This window comes from Oncorhynchus clarkii, chromosome 9, assembly GCF_045791955.1.
Source record: "Oncorhynchus clarkii lewisi isolate Uvic-CL-2024 chromosome 9, UVic_Ocla_1.0, whole genome shotgun sequence".
Classification (NCBI taxonomy): Eukaryota; Metazoa; Chordata; class Actinopteri; order Salmoniformes; family Salmonidae; genus Oncorhynchus; species Oncorhynchus clarkii.
Window position 1 is genome coordinate 19109967 of NC_092155.1, and position 23996 is coordinate 19133962.

The following is a 23996-nucleotide window of genomic DNA, read 5'->3' on the forward strand; positions in this document are numbered from 1 at the left end:
GGGACCAAAACCTTGCCTGCACTGCCGCCCCGTGGTTAGATATGTAACTGCATGTCATTTTCTGCATGACATTACTGTGGAATTACATGGCAACTAGGCAAGTCAGTTAAGAACAAATGCTGATTTACAATGACGGCCTAAACCGGGCCAAACCCGGACGACGCTGGGCCAATTGTGCACCACCCTATGGGACTCCCAATCACGTCCGGTTGTGATACAGCCTGGATGACGATATGAACATGATCTAACAAAATGTATGCTAATTTCTTGGTTCTGAAATAAGCTTGTATACATTCTCCGAGCAGATTAAACTAAGATGATAAGATAAGACAACATATTAAAAAGGTATCAGTTTATTGCCGAATACATGTGACTTTCATACCCTATATGGACACATTCCTGATGATGACGGACCAGAGAGGCATCTGTGAGTTCAACTGGTAAGGAGTTGGATGAAGTTGCTCCTAAACATTGATCTAATGTTAGTGTTGAATTCTTCCACATAATAGTTAATATCAGGATGGGGAATAATAATCTGATCCTAGATCTGTGCACACAGGCAACAGCAATGTTATAGCTGTAGGTAGCAAGTAGATGTCTGTGCATCATCAGGTAAAGTGTTGTGTGTTGATGACATCATCCGTCTGGACCGCCACGTCTGTATAGCCAGGTTCTCTGCCCAGGCGACGGAGCTTCAGCAGGTAGTCAGAGTGGAGGGAGGACTCGGTCAGATCCACAAACTGTCTGTAACTACACTGTAACCTCTGACAGAGAGAGAGAACGGGAGACGGAAAGAGCGGTAGAAAGAGATGGAGGGATAGAGAGAGCGAGTAGGAGAGAGCATTGAGAGTGAAAGATAGCGGGAGAGAGAGAGAGATGGAGGGATAGAGAGAGCGAGTAGGAGAGAGCATTGAGAGTGAAAGATAGCGGGAGAGAGAGAGAGAGAGATGGAGGGATAGAGAGAGCGAGTAGGAGAGAGCGTTGAGAGTGAAAGATAGCGGGAGAGAGAGAGAGATGGAGGGATAGAGAGAGCGAGTAGGAGAGAGCATTGAGAGTGAAAGATAGCGGGAGAGAAAGAGAGAGAGATGGAGGGATAGAGAGAGCGAGTAGGAGAGAGCATTGAGAGTGAAAGATAGCGGGAGAGAGAGAGAGATGGAGGGATAGAGAGAGCGAGTAGGAGAGAGCATTGAGAGTGAAAGATAGCGGGAGAGAGAGAGAGAGAGATGGAGGGATAGAGAGAGCGAGTAGGAGAGAGCATTGAGAGTGAAAGATAGCGGGAGAGAGAGAGAGAGAGAGATGGAGGGATAGAGAGAGCGAGTAGGAGAGAGCATTGAGAGTGAAAGATAGCGGGAGAGAGAGAGAGAGAGATGGAGGGATAGAGAGAGCGAGTAGGAGAGAGCATTGAGAGTGAAAGATAGCGGGAGAGAGAGAGAAAGAGAGATGGAGGGATAGAGAGAGCGAGTAGGAGAGAGCATTGAGAGTGAAAGATAGCGGGAGAGAGAGAGAGAGATGGTGAAAAAGAGACGGTAGGTATTCAAATCTATGGTTTTATATTTTATATGAGAAGGCCAAACTGAGAAAAAGTAGGGAGATCTAATGAGAGAATGGATGGCTTGAGATTCACAAATACAACCCAAAATGAACATAGTGGACGTGGTCACAAACAAAGGGCAAAGAGACAAAATGTTTGAAACAAAACAAAAGTCAGGGGATGAGCTGGCACCGAACACAAGGCTTCTGCTCCGGCTCAGAGAGAGAGGGGAGGACGGCTGGAGTTCACATGTGCATGTTATGGATGGAGAGAGGGGAAAGTGTGTGAGAGAGAGAGGACTGCAGCTTGCTCATGTGGCCCATTGTGGATGTGGGTGGTAGTTTAGTGGTGTTCATTTATTCATGATGACCTCATTAAGTGTGCTGACCTTAAACTCTGTCTCATATCTCATCCTCTCCCCTGTGACTCTGGCCAGACCCTGCTCCAGCTGCCTGTACCTAACACCACACACAGAGACAGACAGGGAGGGAAGGAGACAAGGCCAAAACACATGAGAGGGAGTACACACACACACAGAGAGAGAGAGAGAGAGAGATACATTGCCAAAAACATGGACACACATACACACATTGCAAAACATGACGCAGACAAACACCGCAAGGCATGACACACAACGGCACGCATACACACACACACATTCATATTACCAAGGCGTGACACACAACGGCACGCATACACACACACATTCATATTACCAAGGCATGAGAAACACAATAATAGACATCACAGGAGGTTGGTGGCACCTAAATTGGGGAGAACGGGCTCATGATAACGACTGGAGCAGAATGAGTGGAAAGGTATCAACAACATCAAACAGAAGGTTTCCATCTGTTTGATGCCATTCCATTTGTTCCGTTCCAGCCATTATTATGAGCCGTCCTCCCCTCCGCAGCCTCCACTGGCACACATACACAATGTGTGAAGAGAGGGCATGCAAGGGCATACACACTATGGAGAATGACAGAGAAGTAGTCATGTAGGCAGGTATGCAGGAGGGAGAGGAATGCATACAGGGAATGCAGAGCGATGGAGAGATAGGGAGGAAGGAGGAGGAGGAATGGCTCAGCGTCAGTGAGTCCCATGCACATTGTGTGTGTGCATGTGTAGACATTCTTGCCGGCTTTGCATTAGAGCGAGTTCCACAGTATGTCTGTCCTGGAGAATCTGTAGGTCCTTCTGTGCCTCTCTTTCACACTGCTGTCGCACACACACCTCTGTTTCCCGAACAAGCCTCTTCACATTCTCCTGAAAAAAAGAGAGAGAGACTGCATGCAGAATTCTGCAAAAAATATCCTCTGTATACAACGTAAAACACCAAACAATGCATGCAGAGCAGAATTAGGCCAATACCCGCTAATCATCAAAATCCAGAAAAGAGCTGTTAAATTCTACAACCACCTAAAAGGAAGCGATTCCCAAACCTTCCATAACAAAGCCATCTCCTACAGAGATATGAACCTGGAGAAGAGTCCCCTAAGCAAGCTGGTCCTGGGGCTCTGTTCACAAACAGACCCCACAGCGGCCCAGGACAACACAGGACAACACAGACCCAACCAAATCATGAGAAAACAAAAAGATAATTACTTGACACATTGGAAAGAATTAACAAACAAAACTGAGTAAACTAGAATGCTATTTGGCCCTAAACAGAGAGTATTTAGTGGCAGAATACCTGACCACTGTGACTGACCCAATCTTAAGGAAAGCTTTGACTATGTACAGACTCAGTGAGCATAGCCTTGCTATTGAGAAAGGCCGCCGTAGGCAGACATGGCTCTCAAGAGAAGACAGGCTATGTGCTCACTGTCCACAAAATTAGGTGGAAACTCAGCTGCACTTCCTAACCTCCTACCAAATGTATGACCATATTAGAGAGACATATTTCCCTCCGATTATACAGATCCACAAAGAATTTGAAAACAAACCCAATTTTGATGAACTCTCATATCAATTGGGTGAAATACCACAGTGTGCCATCACAGCAGCAAGATTTGTGACCTGTTGCCACAAGAAAAGGGCAACCAGTGAAGAACAAACACCATTGTAAATACAACCTATATTTATGTTTATTTATTTTCCCTTTTGTACTTTAACCATTTGCACATCATTACAACACTGTATATAGACATAATAAAATATCTTATTTTGTAAGTTTTGTGAGTGTAATGTTTACTGTAAATTTTTCTTGTTTCTTATTTCACTTATGTATATGATCTACTCCACTTGTTTTGGAAATGTTAACACATGTTTCCCATGACAATAAAGCCCCTTGAATTGAAATTGAATTGGAGTGAAATATTACAAGCTGTAGCACACACACACACACACACACACACACACACACAGGACAGCTAAGCTTGTGGGGACACACAATTCAGTCCCATTCAAAATCATATTTTCCCTAACCCCTAAATCTAACCCTAACCCGTTCACTTACCCTAAACCAAAAACTTAACCTTAGCCCTAGCTCCTAACCCTAAAACTAATCCTAGCTCCTAACCCTTAATGTAATTCTAACCCTAATTCTAACCCCCTAGAAATAGCATTTGACCTCGTGGGGACTAACACAACATTTCCCCAGTTGGTCCAATGTTTGTTTGTTTACTACTCGTGTTGACTTCTGGTCCCCACAAGAATAGTTAAACACGTCCACACACACACACACACTTTTTGATATCTCCCACCTGTACTTTTGCCTCCATGGCCTCTACTTCTCTCTGTCTCTCCTCTTCCGCCTCTCTCTGCATCTCAGCCCTCATCCTTCCGCAGGTCTCCTCCACCGCCAGCCTCATCTCCCTCTCGATCTCCTCCCGCAGCCCCACACAGCGCTCCGCAAACTGGGCCTGCTGCTCTACCCGCTCCCCCTGCCTCTGTTCGGCCTCCAGCCTCTCCCTTGCCAATATGGCCTCCTTGAAGCACACCTGCAGACACTTGGGAGGGAATAAGGGAGAGAGAGAATAAGGGAGGGAAATATAAAGCGATGGTGGTCAAAAGGAAGGTAAGGAGGAATGGAGTGAGGGAGGGAAAGAAAGATGAAAGGAAGAAGGGATGAAGGGAGGAATGGAAAGAAGGATGGATGGAGAGAGGGAGTGAAATAAAGAGAGACTGAAGGTGGTCAGAATTGGCACTGTGCTCAGTGGTTTGTGGTAGTACGCCTCAGGGCTGGTGAGGAAGAGTGTGATCTTAGGGTTGGCTGCTGTACCTTTCCCTAAAGTGCAATTATAGAATCCATTACTCCAGCTAGGGCCTCTAAACTTTCAGCCATAGGTCCTATCTGCCAGGCCTCACCTGCATACAGGAGACTCCACAAGCCACTTCAAAAGGCCCTGTTTATCATAACTATATATTGCCAGAGGGAATAGAGAGAGCAGGGAGCGGAGAGAGAGGGAGGGGGAATTTGGGGAGAGAGGGGGAGATGGGGAGAGACTGAGGCAGAGGGAGGGAGGGGGAGAGAGGGAGGGAGGGGGAGATGAAGCGAAGCGTGCTGAATTACTTATTCTTTATGTATGAGAACATATTGGAAATTCAAATCTGGTGCAGTGGGATCCTGGTCTGAGTTAGTGTATGATGTATAGTTTAATGTGTGGGTTATAGTGATACCTTACATCTATACAGTATGTTAATCAAGGTGGGTGTTTCACAGGGATATCCAACACATCTGGATTGAATGAGGTGAGGTCAGAGGAGTGCTGATGAGAGAGAAACCTTGTGTGTGTCATCTTTTCCTGGATTCTCACAGTGTGTGTATAGCAGGATATAGAGCTAACAAGTGCCAATTACCCTCGCCTTCAGTATAAGCAAGAGGAAATGTGTACATCAATCACATCTAAAGCATTGGACATGGAAGAAAGAGAGACGAGAGAACATTTAGGTAGATGAGAAATGGCATTGAGGAGCTATGAAATGTGCTGTGCAAAGATGACTTTGACCGTTGAAATATTTATTTTTCAACCATGTTGTCTTAGTGTGTGTTTCACCTCTTCCTGTTGTTTCAGTGACTTATCTTTATCCTCCTCTGCCCTCTGCAGAAATACTGCCACCCAGGGGGACTCCCCCTGTGTGGCCCCCACCTCTGGCTGCTCGGTGTGGGGGGAGAAAAAGGATGGCCCTGGGTCCTGGCTGGTGCTTGTAGAGATGGACGGAGGGAGAAAATACTCTCCCAGACCTGTTAGGACCAATAACCAACAGCAGTCTCAGTACTCCCATAGAACAAGGTCCGACAACTCCGGTCCTGCAGGGCCACTGTTAGTGCAGGGTGTTGTTCCAGCCCAGCATTAACACACCAAGCCTGTTAACATTACAACCCCTCCAGGACCATATATCCCACCCCTGCCATTGAATCAAACTTGGATATTCTCAATCTGTGGAAAATTACTTTTAAATATGACATCAATGTCACAAGTCCTCAGTGACAGAAAATCTATTCCCTCCATTGCCCTGAAAACCTGTTCCTTAAAGAGAGGAGCAGAGCAATGAGAGAGAAACACCATACATTTACAATTCCGCCTCCAGATATGCGTAAACCTCTTTCTCCATGTAGAATTACCCTGTGTCAAACTGAAGTGTCTGGGTGTGTGATGTGTGTGTTCTCTGAGTACTTTCTACCTAGGATTAGCTGCTCCGACAGAGGGCGGCCATTTGAATAATTGTTTTCAACTTTCTTTCGCAACGTCAAAATGCCAGTTCACTTTACGTTGCTACTTGCCTGATATTCCCCACTTGGACGACAAGGGTTTCTGACTATAGACTGTGGAGGCAGGCAACCAAAGCCTCTGTGCATTTGCAAATAACAAACTGACTGCACTCAAGCAAATACACTAACAAAAGTGTCATGGCATAAAGGTAGAAAATGTCCCTCGTTGTTTGCACTGTTTTTATGGAGGCTGCCTTGAAGTGAGAGAAAGTGAAAGAAATCAAGAAAGTGAGAGGAACAATATGTGTCATCCAGGAACTGAAGTAGCCCATTTTATACTGTGTTGTTAGTTGAGCGTTGCGTTTGAGTCTCACCCAGGATGTGTGTGTGGAGGAGCCTCTGTGTGGAGAGGCTGGTCCGGTTCAGCATCCTCTGTAGAGGCCCCATGTCAGACATGCTAATACCCCACGAACAAGAGCACAGACCCCTTAGACTGGATAGATTACCCCCTTCTTATTCACTACCTTTGGCTGGATAGATGAACATACCCTCCCTACTCACTGTTTGACTGCTACTGGAATACCCACTGTTGACACTGAAGACCACACCACTGATTCACTCCTCTCTTTCTGCACTAACGCCCGCTCACCCTTTCTGTTTCACGCTCTCTTTCTGTCTCGCACCCCACTTCTCTCGCTAGGCTCGTCCCTTATTCTAAAACGGTCGCTAAGCAACGCGCACAACAACAAAAAGGTGCGGCTCTTCAACCTGGCACTTCGCTCTACTTATACCAGGGGTTTTATACCCGCGGTTTTACAGTGAGCATTTGTAATGAGGGTATGCTCGAAAGGCATTTGACTAAGATCTTTTTCAGAAATGTAAAATCTTCATAGTCTTCTCACTTTGCCAAAAGAGCTTATATTAAATAACTATGAAGAAAAATAAATACAACATATTATATATAAAATAAGACACATTAATTCAACATAATACTGGCAGAAGAAAAGGAACCATAATGAGACTGGTTGAGTGAACAGAACCTTATTCAATCCAATTCTTGGACAGACAGCAAATCCACCCGTAAGAGTCCGTGCGCAGTAAATCCTCTACTGAGCGTCATGTTGAATCGCTGGGAAAATAAAATAAAAGGAACAATGTTGACGTGTCATCTCTCACGGACATTTCACTATAAAAAGACGTTTGCAGTATCCATTTGTTTGTGGTTACAGCAATTATGCCAACTGCTTACCGATTTTAATACATTCAGAAACTAAATATTCATCATGGCTATAGAAAAATATACATTTACTGACGCACGTATAGCGACACCTCGGCACTTAGAACAATAAAATAATATTCACAAATCAAAGCTCTGAATTGCACTTAAACTAGCAGTATTAGGTTATTCTGGGCAGGACTATAGACAATATCCTGATCCCAGACCTGTTTGATTGAAATGCTAAATAATGGCCATAAAACAACACCGAGATATCTGGGACCAGGCTATACAGACTAGAAGGTAAACAACGGAACACTCCCATGGAGAAAGATGAGTGGAAAGTAGACAACACAATGTACACTGTGCTCCTCCAACACAGTGGGCCTGGTCTGGCTGTGGTTTTACAATTACATGTAGTTTGAAATGGGGAAGAACTCAGTTAGCATAGTAGCATGTTACCAAAAATTCCTAATAACATGTTAGCATTCACCATAGTTTGTACCTTGGCTTCGAGACCGGGGAAACTGTTGTTCGCTGAATCCAAGGGACTCAACACACTGGTTTGCATACTCAACAGAAAAAGTACTCCCAATATTGTAGTAAACTTTACTCAGTGGCAGTTTGAAGTTGCATTTGGTTCAGTCCTGAGGAGAGGGGTTTGAGTTGGGCTACTCCACCATCAATCAATCAATCAATCACCACCATTGGTGCTGGTTCCTCCTGCCCCCCCTCGCTGGCTAGGCTGAGTGGTCCGACCCAACACAGAGTCAGGGCGTTGTCCTGTCTGACCTCTGGGGTTGGTGATATCACAATATCACCCTCTGAACACGAGTCGAAGGAGTCTCCGTCACTACTGTCCCCCGGGTCGAGGAACTGGCACTGCCTGCTGGCTGACACCAGCAACGGCACGAAGGGGTGGACACTGGGGGAGAGAGAGAGCAAATGGGAGGGAGAGAGAGAGCAAATGGGAGGGAGAGGGGGATGAGAGAGAAAGAAATGTAGTTAAATATCAGAAAGTGGCAAATATGACTAAAATACACTTCTGCAAAGTCAGAAGACAACCAAGTAAATCATATGGGAGGCCCATCAACAACCACCTGGTATACCTGATGCCGTTAGTGCAGTCCCCATGAGCCTGGAACTAGAGGTGAGGCTGCAGTACCTCCTCATTCCCATCGGGGGGGGGGGGGGGGGGGCTGTGAGGGTGTCCCACACTGACACCACCCCACCTGTGTCGCCACTCAACAGGTACCGGGCAGACCTACAGAGACATGGGGGCAGCAATCAGCATCAAATGAAAAGAGTGGAGTGAAGAAACCTTGTGCTTTTGGGACGCCCCAGTCTAGCACATAGTCTATCTAGAAGGAACCGGTTTACTTACGGATCCAGGTCAAAGTAGATACGTTGGTTGGTGGCTACTTTCCAGAACAGAACCTTGCCCGGGTCTCTCAGATCCCAGCACAGAATCTCTGGGTCCTACACACAATCATCATTCAGAAACACCTCGACACATACAAGAGCAACAATAACACTGGTCGTGAATGTGGGCATGTGTTTGCATGTGGAGAAACACCACGTTCTCCAATGTGACACTGTGTTCCTCTTCCCCAATCTCTCTCTGTGAGCAGTGGGTCCGTTTTTAAAACAAGACGGACAGCTTTTTGAGGCCCGTGTCTCTCTTTGTGTTGTCCTACCTTGCGCCCGCCAGTGTACAGGTAGTGTCCGTCGGGTGAGAAGGCGAGGTGTGTGATGCCCCCGTGGTGCCTGGGTGGCAGCAGAACCAGCAGAGAGCCGTCCTGGCAGGAGTAGAGGCCTGCGGTGCGGGAGAAGGAGCCACAGGCGTACACAGACTGGCACGGGCTGAACGCCAGGCAGGAGATGATGCCACTTTGACACTGCTTCTTCACTGGAGAGGAGAGGGAACACACTCAGCATCTATAGAATCGGGTTAGGGTTAAGAAGAGGGTTAGGGGACAGTTAGTTGAGATTGAATAGCACTTCTATAAACCCTCTGTAAGGGATCTCCCCAAATAAAGATGTACACAGTATTGTTTCTGTTGCTACTGGACTCTACTCCACACCTATAGTGGGCCTCTTCTCACAGTCCCGTCCAGGCCTGTCTGTGTAAAACACCCTGACAGTCTTGTCGAAGCCGCAGTAGAGCTGTGACCTGTCTAGGGAGAAGCAGAGGTCAGCTCATCCAGATGGTTGTAGGGTCTGAAGTTGGCTCGCAGGTCCCCGTTGAACGCGTCCCAGATATGGACCGGGTTATCACGACTGCTGCCGTCTGGTGGAGAGAGAGACAGCGGTGGTGTGAGACGGAGGGAAGAAGGATGGAATATGATGCGAGGGAGGTTAGAGAAGGAAGAGAACGATGGAAGGAGAAAGGAATGGAAAGACAGGAATGAAAAGGAAGGATGTAGAAAGGAGAGAAAAGGATGGAGAGTGGTGGTGACAACAGGAAGAGCAGTAATGTACACACACTCATTTCATCTCCGTTGAAAAATAACTGACAGACACACACTGACACTGCATTGTGCCAGACTCATCTGGCCTCATCAGTGAAACACCCCACTGAGGCCATTTCAGTTTTAATATCTTTCCTCCCCTCTATCTATTCAAAAACAATAGCAGTTTGTTGTCACATTGGGGTTTATAATGGACAAAAACGATTCATCAACAGACATGCCGCATGGCTTTGGCTTTTCAACTTACATAATTGCGGGGGGCCACTGCCAAACAGCGAACCTAACAAACCAAACGCCGAAACATCACTGTCTGAACTGAAGCTCAATTAGCCAAAGCCAAGAGGAAATGAACCTGGGCGGCTCAGTGCTGTTATGGCACTGTGTCTTTGTTCTGGCTGTTGGGAATCACCCCATTATAATGGTACACCACAGCTAGCCTGGACGCCGGCCCAGAAAACAATACAAAGGAGGAACACCAGCAACTATTCTACACTCTCTACAGGACAGTACAGCACATGGCTGTTGACAGAGAGAGGGGGTGAGATGGAGTGAGGTGGAGAGAGAGGGGGCGAGACGGGGAGAGAGGGGGAGAGACGGAGAGAGAGGGGGAGAGACGGAGAGAGAGGGGGAGAGACGGAGAGAGAGGGGGAGAGACGGAGAGAGAGGGGGAGAGAGGGGGCGAGACGGGGAGAGAGGGGGCGAGACGGGGAGAGAGGGGGAGAGACGGAGAGAGAGGGGGTGAGATGGCGCGAGATGGAGAGAGAGGGGGCGAGACGGAGAGAGAGGGGGCGAGACGGGGAGAGAGGGGGCGAGACGGGAGAGAGATGGAGAGAGATGGAGAGAGATGGAGAGAGATGGAGAGAGACAGCGAGAGACAGGGGAGAGACGGAGAGAGAGGGGGAGAGACGAGAGAGAGGGGGAGAGATGGAGAGGGGGAGAGATGGAGAGAGAGGGGGAGAGACGGAGAGAGAGGGGAAGAGATGGAGAGACAGGGGGAGAGATGGAGAGAGAAGGAGAGAGATGGAGAGAGAGGGGGAGAGATGGAGAGAGGGGGAGAGATGGAGAGAGAGAGAAAAGGAAAGACAGGGAGAGAAATAGTAAACATACACTGAGTGTAAAAAACATTAGGAACACAGACTTTTAATCCTTGAGACAATTGAGACATGGATTGTGTATGTGTGCCATTCAGAGGGTGAATGGGCAAGACAAAATATTAAAGTACCTTTGAATGGGGTATGGTAGTAGGTACAAGGCGCACCGGTTTGAGTGTGTCAAGAACTGCAATGCTGCTGTTTTTTCCCACACAACCTTTTCCCGTGTGTTTCAAGAATGGTCCACCACCCAAAGGACATCCAGCCAACTTGACACAAGTTGAGTTCATGTCCCAACGAATTCAGGCTGTTCTGAGGGCAAAAAGGGGTGCAATATATTAGGAAGGTGTTCTCAATGTTTTGATCACTCAGCGTACATGTCCAAGGTTTGTTTGACGCCCCAAACTGATGTTAGGAAACGCTAAGGCCACGTCATTCCACCTCAGTCCACTCTGTAACCCTTAACACCAGGTGAACAGGTCCAAGACAACATTGTGCCGTCTGAACAAGCACACAGATGAAGGGTAACAGAGTTGACATGGGGTGTCAGCTCCGACTAGCCCCCTAATCCCTGGCTCCTCTCAGGGCCCAGCTCTCAAGTGGTTCATCCCTCAGATAAATCATCTCCTCGGGTTGTTTATGCTCTCATCCTCCACCCTGTTTGACTCCTGTCTCTCTCTCCCTCTCTTTCTTTTTTTCTTATTCCCCCTCTCTTCTTGCCATGGAGAAATATTTTACATGTGGTTTATGGTTTGATCCTCCTGTATTGACTATGATGAGCACCTCTCTCTCTCTCACACACACACACACACACACACACACACACACACACACACACACACACACACACACACACACACACACACACACACACACACACACACACACACACACACACACACACACACACACACACACACACACACAATGACCCTTTTTTTATTTTCTCATTCCCTTTCATCTAGAGGAGATGTTGTTTCCCTCGCTCTGTGGGGTTGACCACGGCCCACGCTGGGCACTGATCAGAGAGGAACCATGGGAGGATGGGGTCGCTGTTGTTAAGGGGGCCTCGTTAGTAGGCCCTACCAGCGTTGCCCGTAACAACGGCATTCTCCACAGTAACGGCTGGGCGCCATTGATCTCAGCTTTCCACAGCACAGACAATGTCTTAATAATTTCCGCGCTTTTGTACGGCTCGAAAAAAAACACACACACACACACACACACACACACACACACACACACACACACACACACACACACACACACACACACACACACAAAAAACACACACACACACACACACACACACACACACACACACACACACACACACACACACACACACACAGAGAGAGAGAGAGAGAGCCAGGAGAAAACCAAAAGTCTGGAAATCATGTGGCCCTTTAAAAAGCGTCTGAGGTTGTTAGTTCTTCTGTTCGTTCTGTTAAAGGGTGAGTCATCACCCAAAGCACCACAGGTCTCGGACAAACAAACAGATAGACAGCACTGGGGTTCAAGGGGAAAAGGCCAAGACTCCTCAAAGAGAGAGACAATGATGATTTTACGGATTAGCAACTAGGTGCAAAACAACTAAACTACAGTGCTCAAGTACTAGCACTGACTCCATTTTCACTGTCAACAGTCTAATATGGAACTCAGTACAGTGCATACAATGTAGCATGGCTCAGTTAAGTCAGGAGCCAAGGTTGTGGGTTCAATTACCGCAAGGTAGAAGTCTTCACGTGTCCAACAGACTTGAAATTTCGAGATCCAACCTGGGACCATAGCGTGTCCGGGTCCTAAATTCTGACTTTGGTCTAGGATCGGAGTCGGGTCTGATAATTGCCACAGATCTTAGGTATGTGCAATTATAATTTATTTACCGATTGGACCGGTACTTCGTTCATTTAATGTGTGTGAGGATGAGAACTGTGCAAGCTTGTTATCTGTGTCAGCCAATTGCAACTCAATAAAATGTATAGCTGGTTCTGGTTCTGGCAGCTCACCTCACGTACACCTGCTGCTGAGGAGAGAGACAGAGCGAGAGAGGAGCCTTGTCCTAGTCTACTGTTGACTGAGAAGATGTAGGCCTTTTCCATTGAAGTGAAAAGGAAAGTTAGAAGAGAAAGAGTGAAAAGAAGCCGACAAGGGGAATGTCTCCAAGGACAAGTTTTAATATTGTAGTGGACGGAGATGAGAGAAAAGTTGGTGAGGCCAAATGGACTGTGTGCATATCGTTTAATGCAACTTAAAACAAATTATAATGAAGGCAAAAATAAACGCGTTTATCATTATAGGTCTCTTTAAGAAACCAAAACAGTTCTTTAAATAGGCAAAACGCTCATTTAAGATCGAACTGTCTTTTACATTTTGTGCTACGTGTTTAGTTGAAGGTTAAAAGTTGGCCTGTTAAATAAATATCATTAGCCTATTGTCGTCATTTGTTGGGTAGGCCTACAGTAGAAACTCACCTTTGTTGGTAGGCCTAATTGCTGAATTATCCTAGCCTGTTCTAAACTTTTGGGAAGGTTTAAACCAGTTCTTTAAAAAGGAAAAAAAGTGTTTTGTTTCATTCTGTTGAGACATTTTCTTTGACCAAATTAAGTTCCAACTATAATGTTGTGTTTTCCGCAATATAATAGAATTGCCGGTAGGCCTACTATACAGCTACTAGCACTTAAACCATGAAAAGCAAAAACCAAAGGCGTCGAGACGCAAAACTTCATTTAATGCCTCAATATAAGAACATGGTCATATTTTCCCTATAAACAATGACTTAACTTTATAATGGGAATATCAAAAGTAAGAAGGTTTGGTGTGGTATGGCTAATCTCAGGCTTAGCTACTGCAGGCCTATGAAGTCAGTGGGCACCAGCACACCAACGGACTCCGATGGTTGAACTTGAGGTGAAGAACAACGTTTTAGGCCTATCAGTTACTCCTTTAAATCTAACAATAAAATAATACTTATCTTTCTAAAAGAAAATATCCTGATGGAAAATGTACATGGTAGCCTCCTGTACGCCTGTATCTGTATAGCAGTAGTGGCCTGACAAGTATAAAGAAATGCATTTCGGTGTTGGGAACATGACGCTGGCATATCTTCCTCCTACTCTCCATCTCTCTAGGGCTAAGCTTCTTTTCCTTTATATCATGTTTTTAAATATTATTATCATACAGTGGGCTCATATGCATGCAACGCCCTAATGCATTTAGTGCTCAAATCTCTGACAGGAAAAAAAAGTCATCAATAAATAAAACAGGCTATACACTTTTGAATATGCTACACATCGAAATGTAACAAATTGTTGTGTGTCATTTTTATAGGCAGTTAACTGTGGATCAAATGGCCGATATCACTCGTTTATTGATGGAGTTGGCAGCGTTTCTTTCTCTCTCGGAGCTGAACTGGTCTCTCGTATCCTAACCAGCACGGGCCTTTTCGTAACATGCCTGACTGGCCTCAGGTCCATTCAGAACAGGTCTGCGGATCCATTTCGGGAATGGGTCCAACTTTTTGGGACCCGTCAAAGACTGGGTCACATACTATAAACCGCTTTGATACAGGATATAGGGCGGCAGGTAGCCTAGCGTTTAGAGTGTTGGGCCTGAAAGGTCACTGGTTTGATTCCATGAGCTGATAAGGTGCAAAAATCTATCAACGTGCCCTTGAGCAAGGCACTTAACCCTAATTTTCTCCAAGGGGCGCTATACTACTATGGCTGATCCTGTAAAACGACACGTTTCCCCATAACTATTCAATGTACAGTATGTGACAATAAAACATCTCTTTATAAGCGAATGCTAAGGGGCATATCTCTGATATGAGTGGTGGTAGTAGCAGAGGATGACTGCTGAACTCACAAGCAGGAGTTTGGATCCAGAGAGCTCATCTTGGGATACCAGCAGTAGTCATAGATGGTATCCCCCTCTGCCATCTTCAACACTGGACTCTGTAGGGCAGGGAGAACATTAGAGAGGGGGGGGGTCAAGTCCTCTATCTAGGCCTATACAGGATAGGACAGCTTATGTTGCTCGTTCAGTCCAGAAACGTGGTAATTAACTACAATGACCATCATACATTGCACCCATTTGTTCTGCCTCAGACAGAGACAGATAGACTTTTTCGCCTGCTACGTTAGGTTAGATACACAAAGACCGAATAGACCGCAATGAGCGAGGAATGTACACAACACAACAACAAGAAGGATAGAAACAGTTCAAGGTATGCAAGGTATCTACTTTGAAGAATTATTCAAATGACTTTGTCAGACAGCTCTGCAGCCTACTTAGGCAGGCTGGCCTAGCTAAATAGAATGACTAAAGACAGTACAGGATGGGAAGCACAGAGACAACGTTAGATGGTTTGGCTGGCTGGCTGGCTGCTACTACCTGAGCAGAGATGAGATGATGACTAAGGAATGAAAAATAACAAAGCTCTCAAATAACAACGAACATGCACAACTGAAACATTGTACTATTTCGTAGTAATTAACCATTTCTCTATTGATGTCTACCCAATGTGGAACTGACAGAGACAATGGAATATTTTCAAAGTTTTGGCAATTGAATTTTTAATATGTTTCCATTAAAAAGCTCTACATTCATTTTAATATCATCATTTTATAATGCATTTAATGTTGTTTTTTTTAAACGATTGAAAGCAAAATGGAAACCGACGTCAAAAAAGCACTAATCTCTCAGCACTAACCAGGAGTGAAGATCAGTGATGTAGTGAGTTAGTGGCGCCCTCACCATCTCCGTGAGCAGGTTCCAGTTGTAGCTGTAGATCTCTGGGGGGAGGTTGTAGACACGTTGGTCAGGATGCACGAGCCGTCTGGGGGCCCTGGGAGAATGACAGTGCCTTCAGAATCTATTCATACCCCTTGATTTATTCCACATTTTGTTGTGTTACAGACTGGATTAAAACGTGGCTAAAGCAAACAAATATACATTTTTGCTAATTTATAGGATATAAAACACTGAAAAATCAGATTTACATAAGTATTCACACCTCTGAGTCTAGACATGTCAAAATCAACTTTGGCAGCGATTACAGCTGTGAGTCTTTCTGGGTAAGTCGCACATCTGGATTGTACAATATTTGTACATAATTCTTTTAAAAAATTATTCAAGCTCTGTCAAGACAGCCATAGATATTCAAGCCAATTTAAGTCAACTGTAACCAGGCCCCTGAACATTCAATGTCGTCTTGGTAAGAAACTCCAGTGTATATTTGGCCTTGTGTTTTAGGTTATTGTCCTGCTGAAAGGTGAATTTGTCTCCCAGTGTCTGTTGGAAAGCAGACAAACAGGTTTTCCTCTAGGATTTTGCCTGTGCTTAGCTCTATTCCATTTATTTCCATCCTAAAAAAACTCCCTAGTCCTTGCCGATGACAAGCATACCCATATACCCATAACATGATGCAGACACCACCATGCTTGAAAATATGAAGAGTGGTACTAATTGATGTGTTGTTTGATTTACTCCAAACATAACACTTTGTATTCAGGACATAGAGTTGGTTTTTGCCACATTTTGTGCAGTTTTACTTTAGTGCCTTATTACAAACAGGATACATATTTTGGAATGATTTTATTCTGTACAGGCTTCCTTTTTCATTTAGGTTAGTATTGTGGAGTAACTACAATGTTGTTGATCCATCCTCAGTTCTCTCCTATGACAGCCATTAAACTCTGTAACTGTTTTAAAGTCACCATTGGCCTCATGGTGAAATCCCTGAGCGGTTTCCTTCCTCTCCAGCAACTGAGTTAGGAAGGATGCCTGTATCTTTGTAGTGACTGGGTGTATTGATACACCATCCAAAGTGTAATTGATAACTTCACCAGGCTCAAAGGGATATTTGATGTCTGCTTTAAAAAAATGTTTTTCTACCCACCGACCAATAACTACCCTTCTTTGCAAGGCCACCATGGACTTTGTGGTAGAGTGGGTTCATCACAGCACCCACGAGACACTGGAGGGTAGAAAGATTGGAGGAGAATTTGAACGAGAATAAGACAAAACATATATGATACACGTACAATAAAACACATCATGGTAGCAATAGCACCAATGATAAAGCACACCAGCACACCAACAAAATTACACCTAGCAGTGTTGTTAAAACGATATTCAATGACAGGCTGATTGAATTATGGCTAGTTCAGCAATTAGTTAGGTAACTTTCCAGAAGATAGCAACCCTACGATTACGCTTGTTGACACTGTGCTGCACTGGGATCGGAAGGCAATCATGGTTACGTTAAGACACTATGGCGTCGGCGCAACATATTGGTCAGAAAACGTACCTAGATGCAGAGATGGGATATGCCACTGTACTCCAACTTCTACCTTTACCACACTGATACTTCAAGATTGAAATATTGTCATTTTCATCCTCATGCTAGCTAGCAGTAGTCACTGCAGCAATTTTGGAATGGCAGTGTCAGACAATCAGCTCATTTGTTGTTCAAGCAATGTGCCATTCCATAATGGCTGATGTGGCCACTGCTAGCTTGCACGGGGACAAAGTAATCACTGTTCTTCGAATGACTAGAAGTCTGCTTACAACGTAGCCGTACACTGGAGTTATATAGCAGCAGTCACGAAATCAAGTCATGCTGCGAATTTGTAAACACAGGAGGCCGCCATGAAAGATTGACAGCTGTACGGGGTATTGAATGCCCCCACTCCTCCAAACTAGGATGTTCATGTTGTTGTTCATGTTGTTGTTCATGGTGTTGTTCGTCTTCTATGGTATATTGTCGATTGCACAATTTAAAGTGCATCCCACCATTCAGTGTGCCGGATGGAAACAGGATTCCCAGAAAACAGAACAAACTACCAAAAAACTACCAAAAAATGTATTCAATAACCAACTTTTCTGTAAAAAAAAAAATGAAACCAATCTGATCCCTACACAGGCTAGGGGAACCAGCACCGGCACCAGTCCCAAAAACGTTTCTGATGCAGCCACAATAATGCCAGTTTCTTAGAAGTCTTTGAGACTTGTACCATACATGAGCACCACAAAATCCAATCTTTCGACTGGCAGCAAACATTTACAACAGGCTGTGGTGCATCGACTACCATGTCTTCACTAGCATCACTTGTTTTCTCAATTCTATTAATAGCCTTTGTTTGACCGCTCTAACTTTTACCAGCTCAATCTCTTTCACCCTTAGAGGGCACTCCAGGAACCCGGGATCATGATCCCCACCGTCAGCCTTCTACACAGTTATTCAGCATACTCTGTCTGCACCCACTTGAAACATGGCCAAATCCTTTACAATTCTTACAGTGCAGTGGTTTGAGTACAAAAGCTCTTACAGCGCATATTGTGGCAACCCGGGGGCCAGCAGGGAGCTGCAAAGAAAGGAGCAGGGCCTTGGTCAGCTCCAGAGGGCTAGAGAGCCAAGGTGAGTCAGCACCATGGACAGGCACCAACTGGGGCTGTTGATTCAACACAATTACTACTCAGTCCAGGTGCTGCAACCAATTGGCACCTGGAATTGGTCCCACCAAGTGAGTATAAGTAGAGGTGTAGTCACTCGGGCAGACAGGCAGAGGGTACGCCTAGACTTCAGAAGAACCGGAGTGAGTATGATAAGCACCTCGATCAGACGCCAAAGAAGATACTAGGCAATGTTTGACTCACCTCTCTCTCACTTCCATTTCTTTCCTCTGAAAGGAAGTGGACCCATTCCCGGGCAGCACACCACCCGGCGCAAGTTGAGAACAAGTATCGAAAGACCGGAATCATCGCTCTCTCTCTTTTGTTGTTCATTACCCTAGGCGGTCCGAGGAGCTGCCAAACCGGACACCAAGTGACCCACCCGTTACCCGAGAGGCATTTCAGTTGTATTCCTCCCAACCTTGAAGAACAACTTTTGTTTGAGCACCTCAAAACGGTCTCCCGCCATCTTATTTTGTGAGTTTCACCTCTGACTCCCCTGGGCTGCCACAATATGAACTGTAACTCAGTAAAATCTTTGGAATTGTTACATGTTGCATTTATATTTTTGTTCAGTATAGTTAGGCATGTTCCATTTTATGAGTTTGTCTGTTTGAGTAAAATGAATAACAATTGATAGTAAGAACAGAAACATAGCAGAAACAGTCAGTCAAATCCATTGTTAAATGCATTTTATTTAATCATTTTTTGTTCTCGTCAAACCAACAAAACCCAAACTATTTACATTTTTTAGGTTATTTTTCTGAATGCATTTGTTTTTATGTTACTTATCTCTAAAATATTCAAAACGTTTAAGCGATGGAACTGAGCCGACCATTTGGGTGAAAATAGAAAATGGATATAATTTGATCAAAATTGGTTTGTTAATGAATCATACATTTTTATGGAATTCATACATCAAAGGCATGGCAATCTCACCCAGGGGCATCACAGTGCCAAAACATCAATCACTTTGAACTTCAATGATTAACAGAAAGACAGAACAGACCCAATGTTCACCTACAGGTGACCAACAATTACTCCAACAAAGACAATGCTAACTTTTAAAAAATTAAACACCCAAATATAACTCAGAGAATAATAATTTAGAGATAGCTACATATTAACCGTTCACTGCAAACCAGTTTATGGAGGGCATTCTTATCCCGCACGGATGGAGTTGAAAGATTGAAGTCAAAATCCACAGTATTCATAAAATACTTCAGTGACATTATAGATATTCCTCCAGTTGCATTAACCAATATATCAACTGATCCAAACTATATATATAAAACACTTTCCACTCAAAGTAGAGGGTCTCATCTCCCAAAGTTAATATTAATTTGTTTGACCAACCGAAGCAGTTGGAAAACACTTACAAAACAATGAATCCATTCAACCTGACTGACAGGGGAAGAATTGAGCTTCTCCATTGAAAACCTGGTTTATATTAAAGAGACAGACAAACCCATGATCAACTGCATAGATGGCATACATACAAGTAACATACACAGCCATTCAATAATGTTAGTAAGATGCTTCTAATATACGAGGACATAATCTGTACAATGGTCAGTAATCAAAGTGTCAAATAGACAATCCACAAAGATAATCTACTCAGAGGACCACCAAGAAGAGATAGTGCCCTTTAATTATTGGAACAGTGAAGCATTTTATGTTCTTATGGCTCTATACTCCAAAAGTTTGGATTTGAAATCGAACAATTCCTACGAGGTTAAACTATACATTCTCTGCTTTTATTTGAGGGCATTTGTGTCACCATTTACAAATGACAACACTTTTTATACATCATCCCAAAAATATTGGGACAAATTCACTTACGTGTGTATTAAAGTAGTAAAAAGTGAAATATTTGGTCCCATATTCATAGCACACAATGGCTACATCAAGCTTGTGACTAAACAAATTAGTTGGATGCATTTGCTGTTTGTTTTGGTTGTGTTTCAAATTACTTTGTGCCCAAAAGAAATTCATGGTAAATGTGTTGGGTCATTTTAGAATCACTTTTTATTGTTAATAAGAATGTTTACAAACACTTCATGAATGTGGATGCTACCATGAATACCGATAATTCTGAATGAATTGTGAATAATGATGTGTGAGAAAGTTAAAAACGCACAAATATCATACCTCCCAAAAATGCTAACTTCCTGTTATTGTATTGGTGAGCATGTCTTGGGGGTATGATCTCACTCATCATTATTCATGACTCATTCAGGATTATCTGTAATAATGGTAGCATCCACATTAATGTAGAAGTGTTTGGAAACATAATTCTTATATTCCTATTTACAATAAAAGTGATTCCAAATGACAACACATTTACCATTCATTTCTATTGGGCACAAATTAATCTGAAACAACCAAAACAAACAGCAAATGCATCCAACAAGTTTGTAGTCACATTGCTGATGTAACAATCGCGTGCTATGAATATGGGACCAAATGTTTCACTTTTCACTACATTAATACACATAGGTGAATTTGTCCCAATACATTTGGTTCCTTGAAATAGGGGTGACTATGCACAAAGAGTGTTGTCGTTTCTAAATGGTGGAACCAATATGTACACAAATGCCCTCAAATAAAAGCAGAGAACCTATGCTTTAACCTCATAATTGTTTGATTTAAAATCAAAACTTGTGGAGTGCAGAGCCAAAATAAGAAAGAAATGCTTCAACGTCCCAATAACTACAGAGGTCACTGTATATCCTTCATTTTAAATGGGTGGTCCCCAATAGGATAAAAACACTTCTTTCAAATCAAGTCTCAAACTGTGAAAAATCATTGGGTCAAAAAATGACTGCAGTGATGGGGTACACAGTAATATGTAGTGGGGCACTGTGTAGAACTGTAAAGGAGCATATGGATCTATTTAACACACCCTTCCTGGTCAGCTCAGCTCCATAATACACAGGCTTCAGAATCCTCAGCCTGCATCTTCAGCTACATGTCTGGGCATTTAAAACTGGATAACAGAACAGTTCATCTTGCATTGAAAAAAGGCAAACCATCAGTCTTAATCATCGTCCTCAGGGATTGCCTTCAGTTCTACTTTGTTGCCATAGATGCTGGACAGAAATAAAGTAACATACAGCAGTATTGTTGGCCAATAAAACACCGTCTCGGTAAGTAGAACATTGACACCACCCCCCCTTATTCAAATGCTATAGTCCTTATCAGGTTCTCTAACTGGCTTTCACTCTTATTGTTAATATATGTTTTCGAGTTTGCCACACAAAGGCGTATCGCCACAGTTAAGGCATGTTGAACAGAAAAAAGAAAATACTTTTATATTATTTACATAGCAGTCAAAACTCAAGTGTATGGTATTGAGCCTTTCTGCTTTTGTGTGTGTTTGAATGTGGTTTTCAAGAATGTGGTTCTTGAAAAGAGAGTATTTGAGAATGCTGCATGGACATGCGTGTAAAGCTCTGTGTGTGTGTGGTCAGTTTCTCCACTGTTCCAGGTCCTCTGCTACTGCAGCTGATGTGGGTCCTGCTCTTTCACCACCAGGGGTGCAGAGGAGGAGTGGTAGAAGAAAGGGCTGAGGAGCTTCTCCATCTCCTCTCCAGCAGAGGGCAGCTAGGAACAGTGAGAACTCTGTGGAATGAGAGCCAGTGAGAATGATGGGAGATAGGGAGAGAGAGGGAGCGAGAGGGAGCGAGAGCAAGAGACGGAGAGGAATGAAGATTTCCAAATGAAACAATACTGAAAACAGAATTTTCATAAAGACAGTTCCCAACATTACACAGTCCATATATTCACAATAAACATTAAATAGATAGAAATACACTCTTACCCATATGATGGTTGTCTTCTTGCTGTCAGCTCGTGATCAATCTCCAGGCAGTGGCTAGGTGACAGAAGGTTGGGGAGGGGGCATCTGGGCAGCAGGTCCCCTGATACATCCGCCTGACTGTCTCTCCCCTGCCTTCTCCATTGGCTGGTGCCAGTTGGTCAAACACTCTGGGCTGGGCTCTGCAGCAGCGATCATCATTCAGTCTTGGGAGTCCCTGCAGTCCCCAGCTCCATCCATGTTAAGTATTTTCTTTCCCCATCCCTGAAGACATACAGGGCTACTGGCAAAGTTTGGGGAATTTCCAGGTAATTCATTTACCACAGGGTTATTCACTCTATAAATCAATGTCTCGTGAATTTCCTTATTCTGCTAGTTTGTATATCAAGCCTTGCAGTTTTGTCCAAGTGATCTTGTTTAAAGTTAGGCCTAATACAAAAATATGGTTATGTACAGGAGGAAGAAGGCGTGTTCCTGTCTTTTGTTTTGAAAATCTTGTTTTCAGTGAGACGGTATTAACTCAGTCAAAGTTACATTTCTTGTTAAACCCTCCCTTTGTACTACAATATTTCTGTGCTCCTATCCCAAATGTGATGGCATCTCACAGTTTGAATGAACCAAAGTGCATAGTGAGAGTGGTCGGGGCAGCCCTCGTCAACAGTGAGTGTTGACGAGGGATGATGGGTGTCCCCCAGAGATCATACTACTAGTATCCTTTCATTTCCCCTCATCGCAGGGTTAAAATACCCCCACTGCACACCCTGAGACCCCTTTTAAACAAAAAAGGAAAAATAATTCTGCCTGCACACGGTCCAATTGAATGCAATGGTAGATTTGAGGTCAATGTCATTTGTATGTAAGGTTTTACAAAATCTTACATTTCCTTTATTCTCAACCACTCCTCACGGGTTTGTCCATCTTTGTTTCGTTTACATGTTCAAGGAGCAAAAAAAAAAGGTACTCCATATTTTTACTCCAGGAGACTTCTGTATTAAAGCGATGATATTGTTGTTTCCTTTATGCATGTTCTAAGTACCAAAAACTCCTCTGCTGTTTCTGCTTTTTGATTCAGTTTTCTCCTCCACGAACAGAAACACTTAGTCCTTGAGTTACAATACAGGCAGGAAAAAAAAGAAGAAAAAAGACAATCTTTGATTTTTCGCCTGCACTCCTTGATGATCAGTCAGTTACAAAAGAGCCACCTCCACTAAAGGGTCACATTGTGATGTCCTTCTTCCTTCCCGCCAAAACAACACAGGCCACTGAATGTCCATTTTGCAGAAGCGCACTTGCAAAACCCTGCCCTTACCCACTATCCACCCTAACCCAAAAAAACTGCACCCACAGAAATCCGTGTGTTTTGTAAACAACCAAAACTCCAGTAAGGAATAGTAAAGAGTCTGTTCTTTATTTTTTCATAGTAATATTGTTTTTGTACGAACAGGATTGCAGAGGCAGTGTGTTCAACTGTAGCCTTCCCGAGTTCTTCCTCTTTTGTGTAAAAAAAAAGAAAAGAGTAAAGAACTCGCCGACCTCTTCAATCTTAGATTTTTTGTTTTTTTTAGATTCCATTTTTAGACATTTTGTGGAGGAAAAAAATCCCGTATCACATTTTTTTTTTTACTTTTTGGGGAATACATTCAATGTTTTCTTAAGAAAGAAATAACAAACGCACTTCACATGGCGGTAATGCAACAAAAACTAAATTAAGGGATAAAAAAAAAAAAAATAGCAGTGCTCATCATAGTCCAAATA

The 23996-nt window shown here is 43.9% G+C and overlaps 1 protein-coding gene, 1 long non-coding RNA gene and 1 pseudogene across 2 annotated transcripts; all 3 read right to left on the reverse strand.

The window, feature by feature from the left end:
- Positions 1-364: 364 nt before the first annotated feature.
- Positions 365-6887, reverse strand: LOC139417488 (arginine and glutamate-rich protein 1-A). The gene is made up of 6 exons (XM_071166763.1): positions 6560-6887; positions 5530-5717; positions 4237-4482; positions 2670-2797; positions 1920-1989; positions 365-764 (listed from the first exon to the last, which is right to left on the reverse strand). The coding sequence occupies exons 1-6, from the start codon at positions 6639-6641 to the stop codon at positions 609-611; spliced, it is 870 nt and encodes a 289-aa protein (XP_071022864.1). The 5' UTR covers positions 6642-6887; the 3' UTR covers positions 365-608.
- Positions 6888-8091: 1204 nt separating this feature from the next.
- On the reverse strand, positions 8092-18890 carry LOC139417490 (telomerase Cajal body protein 1-like; annotated as a pseudogene).
- A 208-nt stretch (positions 18891-19098) lies between these two features.
- LOC139416039 (uncharacterized) lies at positions 19099-23769 on the reverse strand. Its single transcript, XR_011635048.1, has 2 exons — positions 22245-23769; positions 19099-22045 (listed from the first exon to the last, which is right to left on the reverse strand). It is a non-coding gene; the product is annotated as an uncharacterized lncRNA (long non-coding RNA).
- Between the last annotated feature and the right edge of the window lie 227 nt (positions 23770-23996).

Coding starts and splice junctions, on each gene's coding strand:
- LOC139417488 (XM_071166763.1), bottom strand. CDS start 6,641: ATGTCTGACATGGGGCCTCTACAGAGGATGCTGAACCGGACCAGCCTC. Junction 5,718..6,559: donor CCTCCACACACACATCCTGG/GTGAGACTCAAA, acceptor TGGTCCTAACAG/GTCTGGGAGAGTATTTTCTC. Junction 2,798..4,236: donor CCATGGAGGCAAAAGTACAG/GTGGGAGATATC, acceptor TCTTTTTTTCAG/GAGAATGTGAAGAGGCTTGT.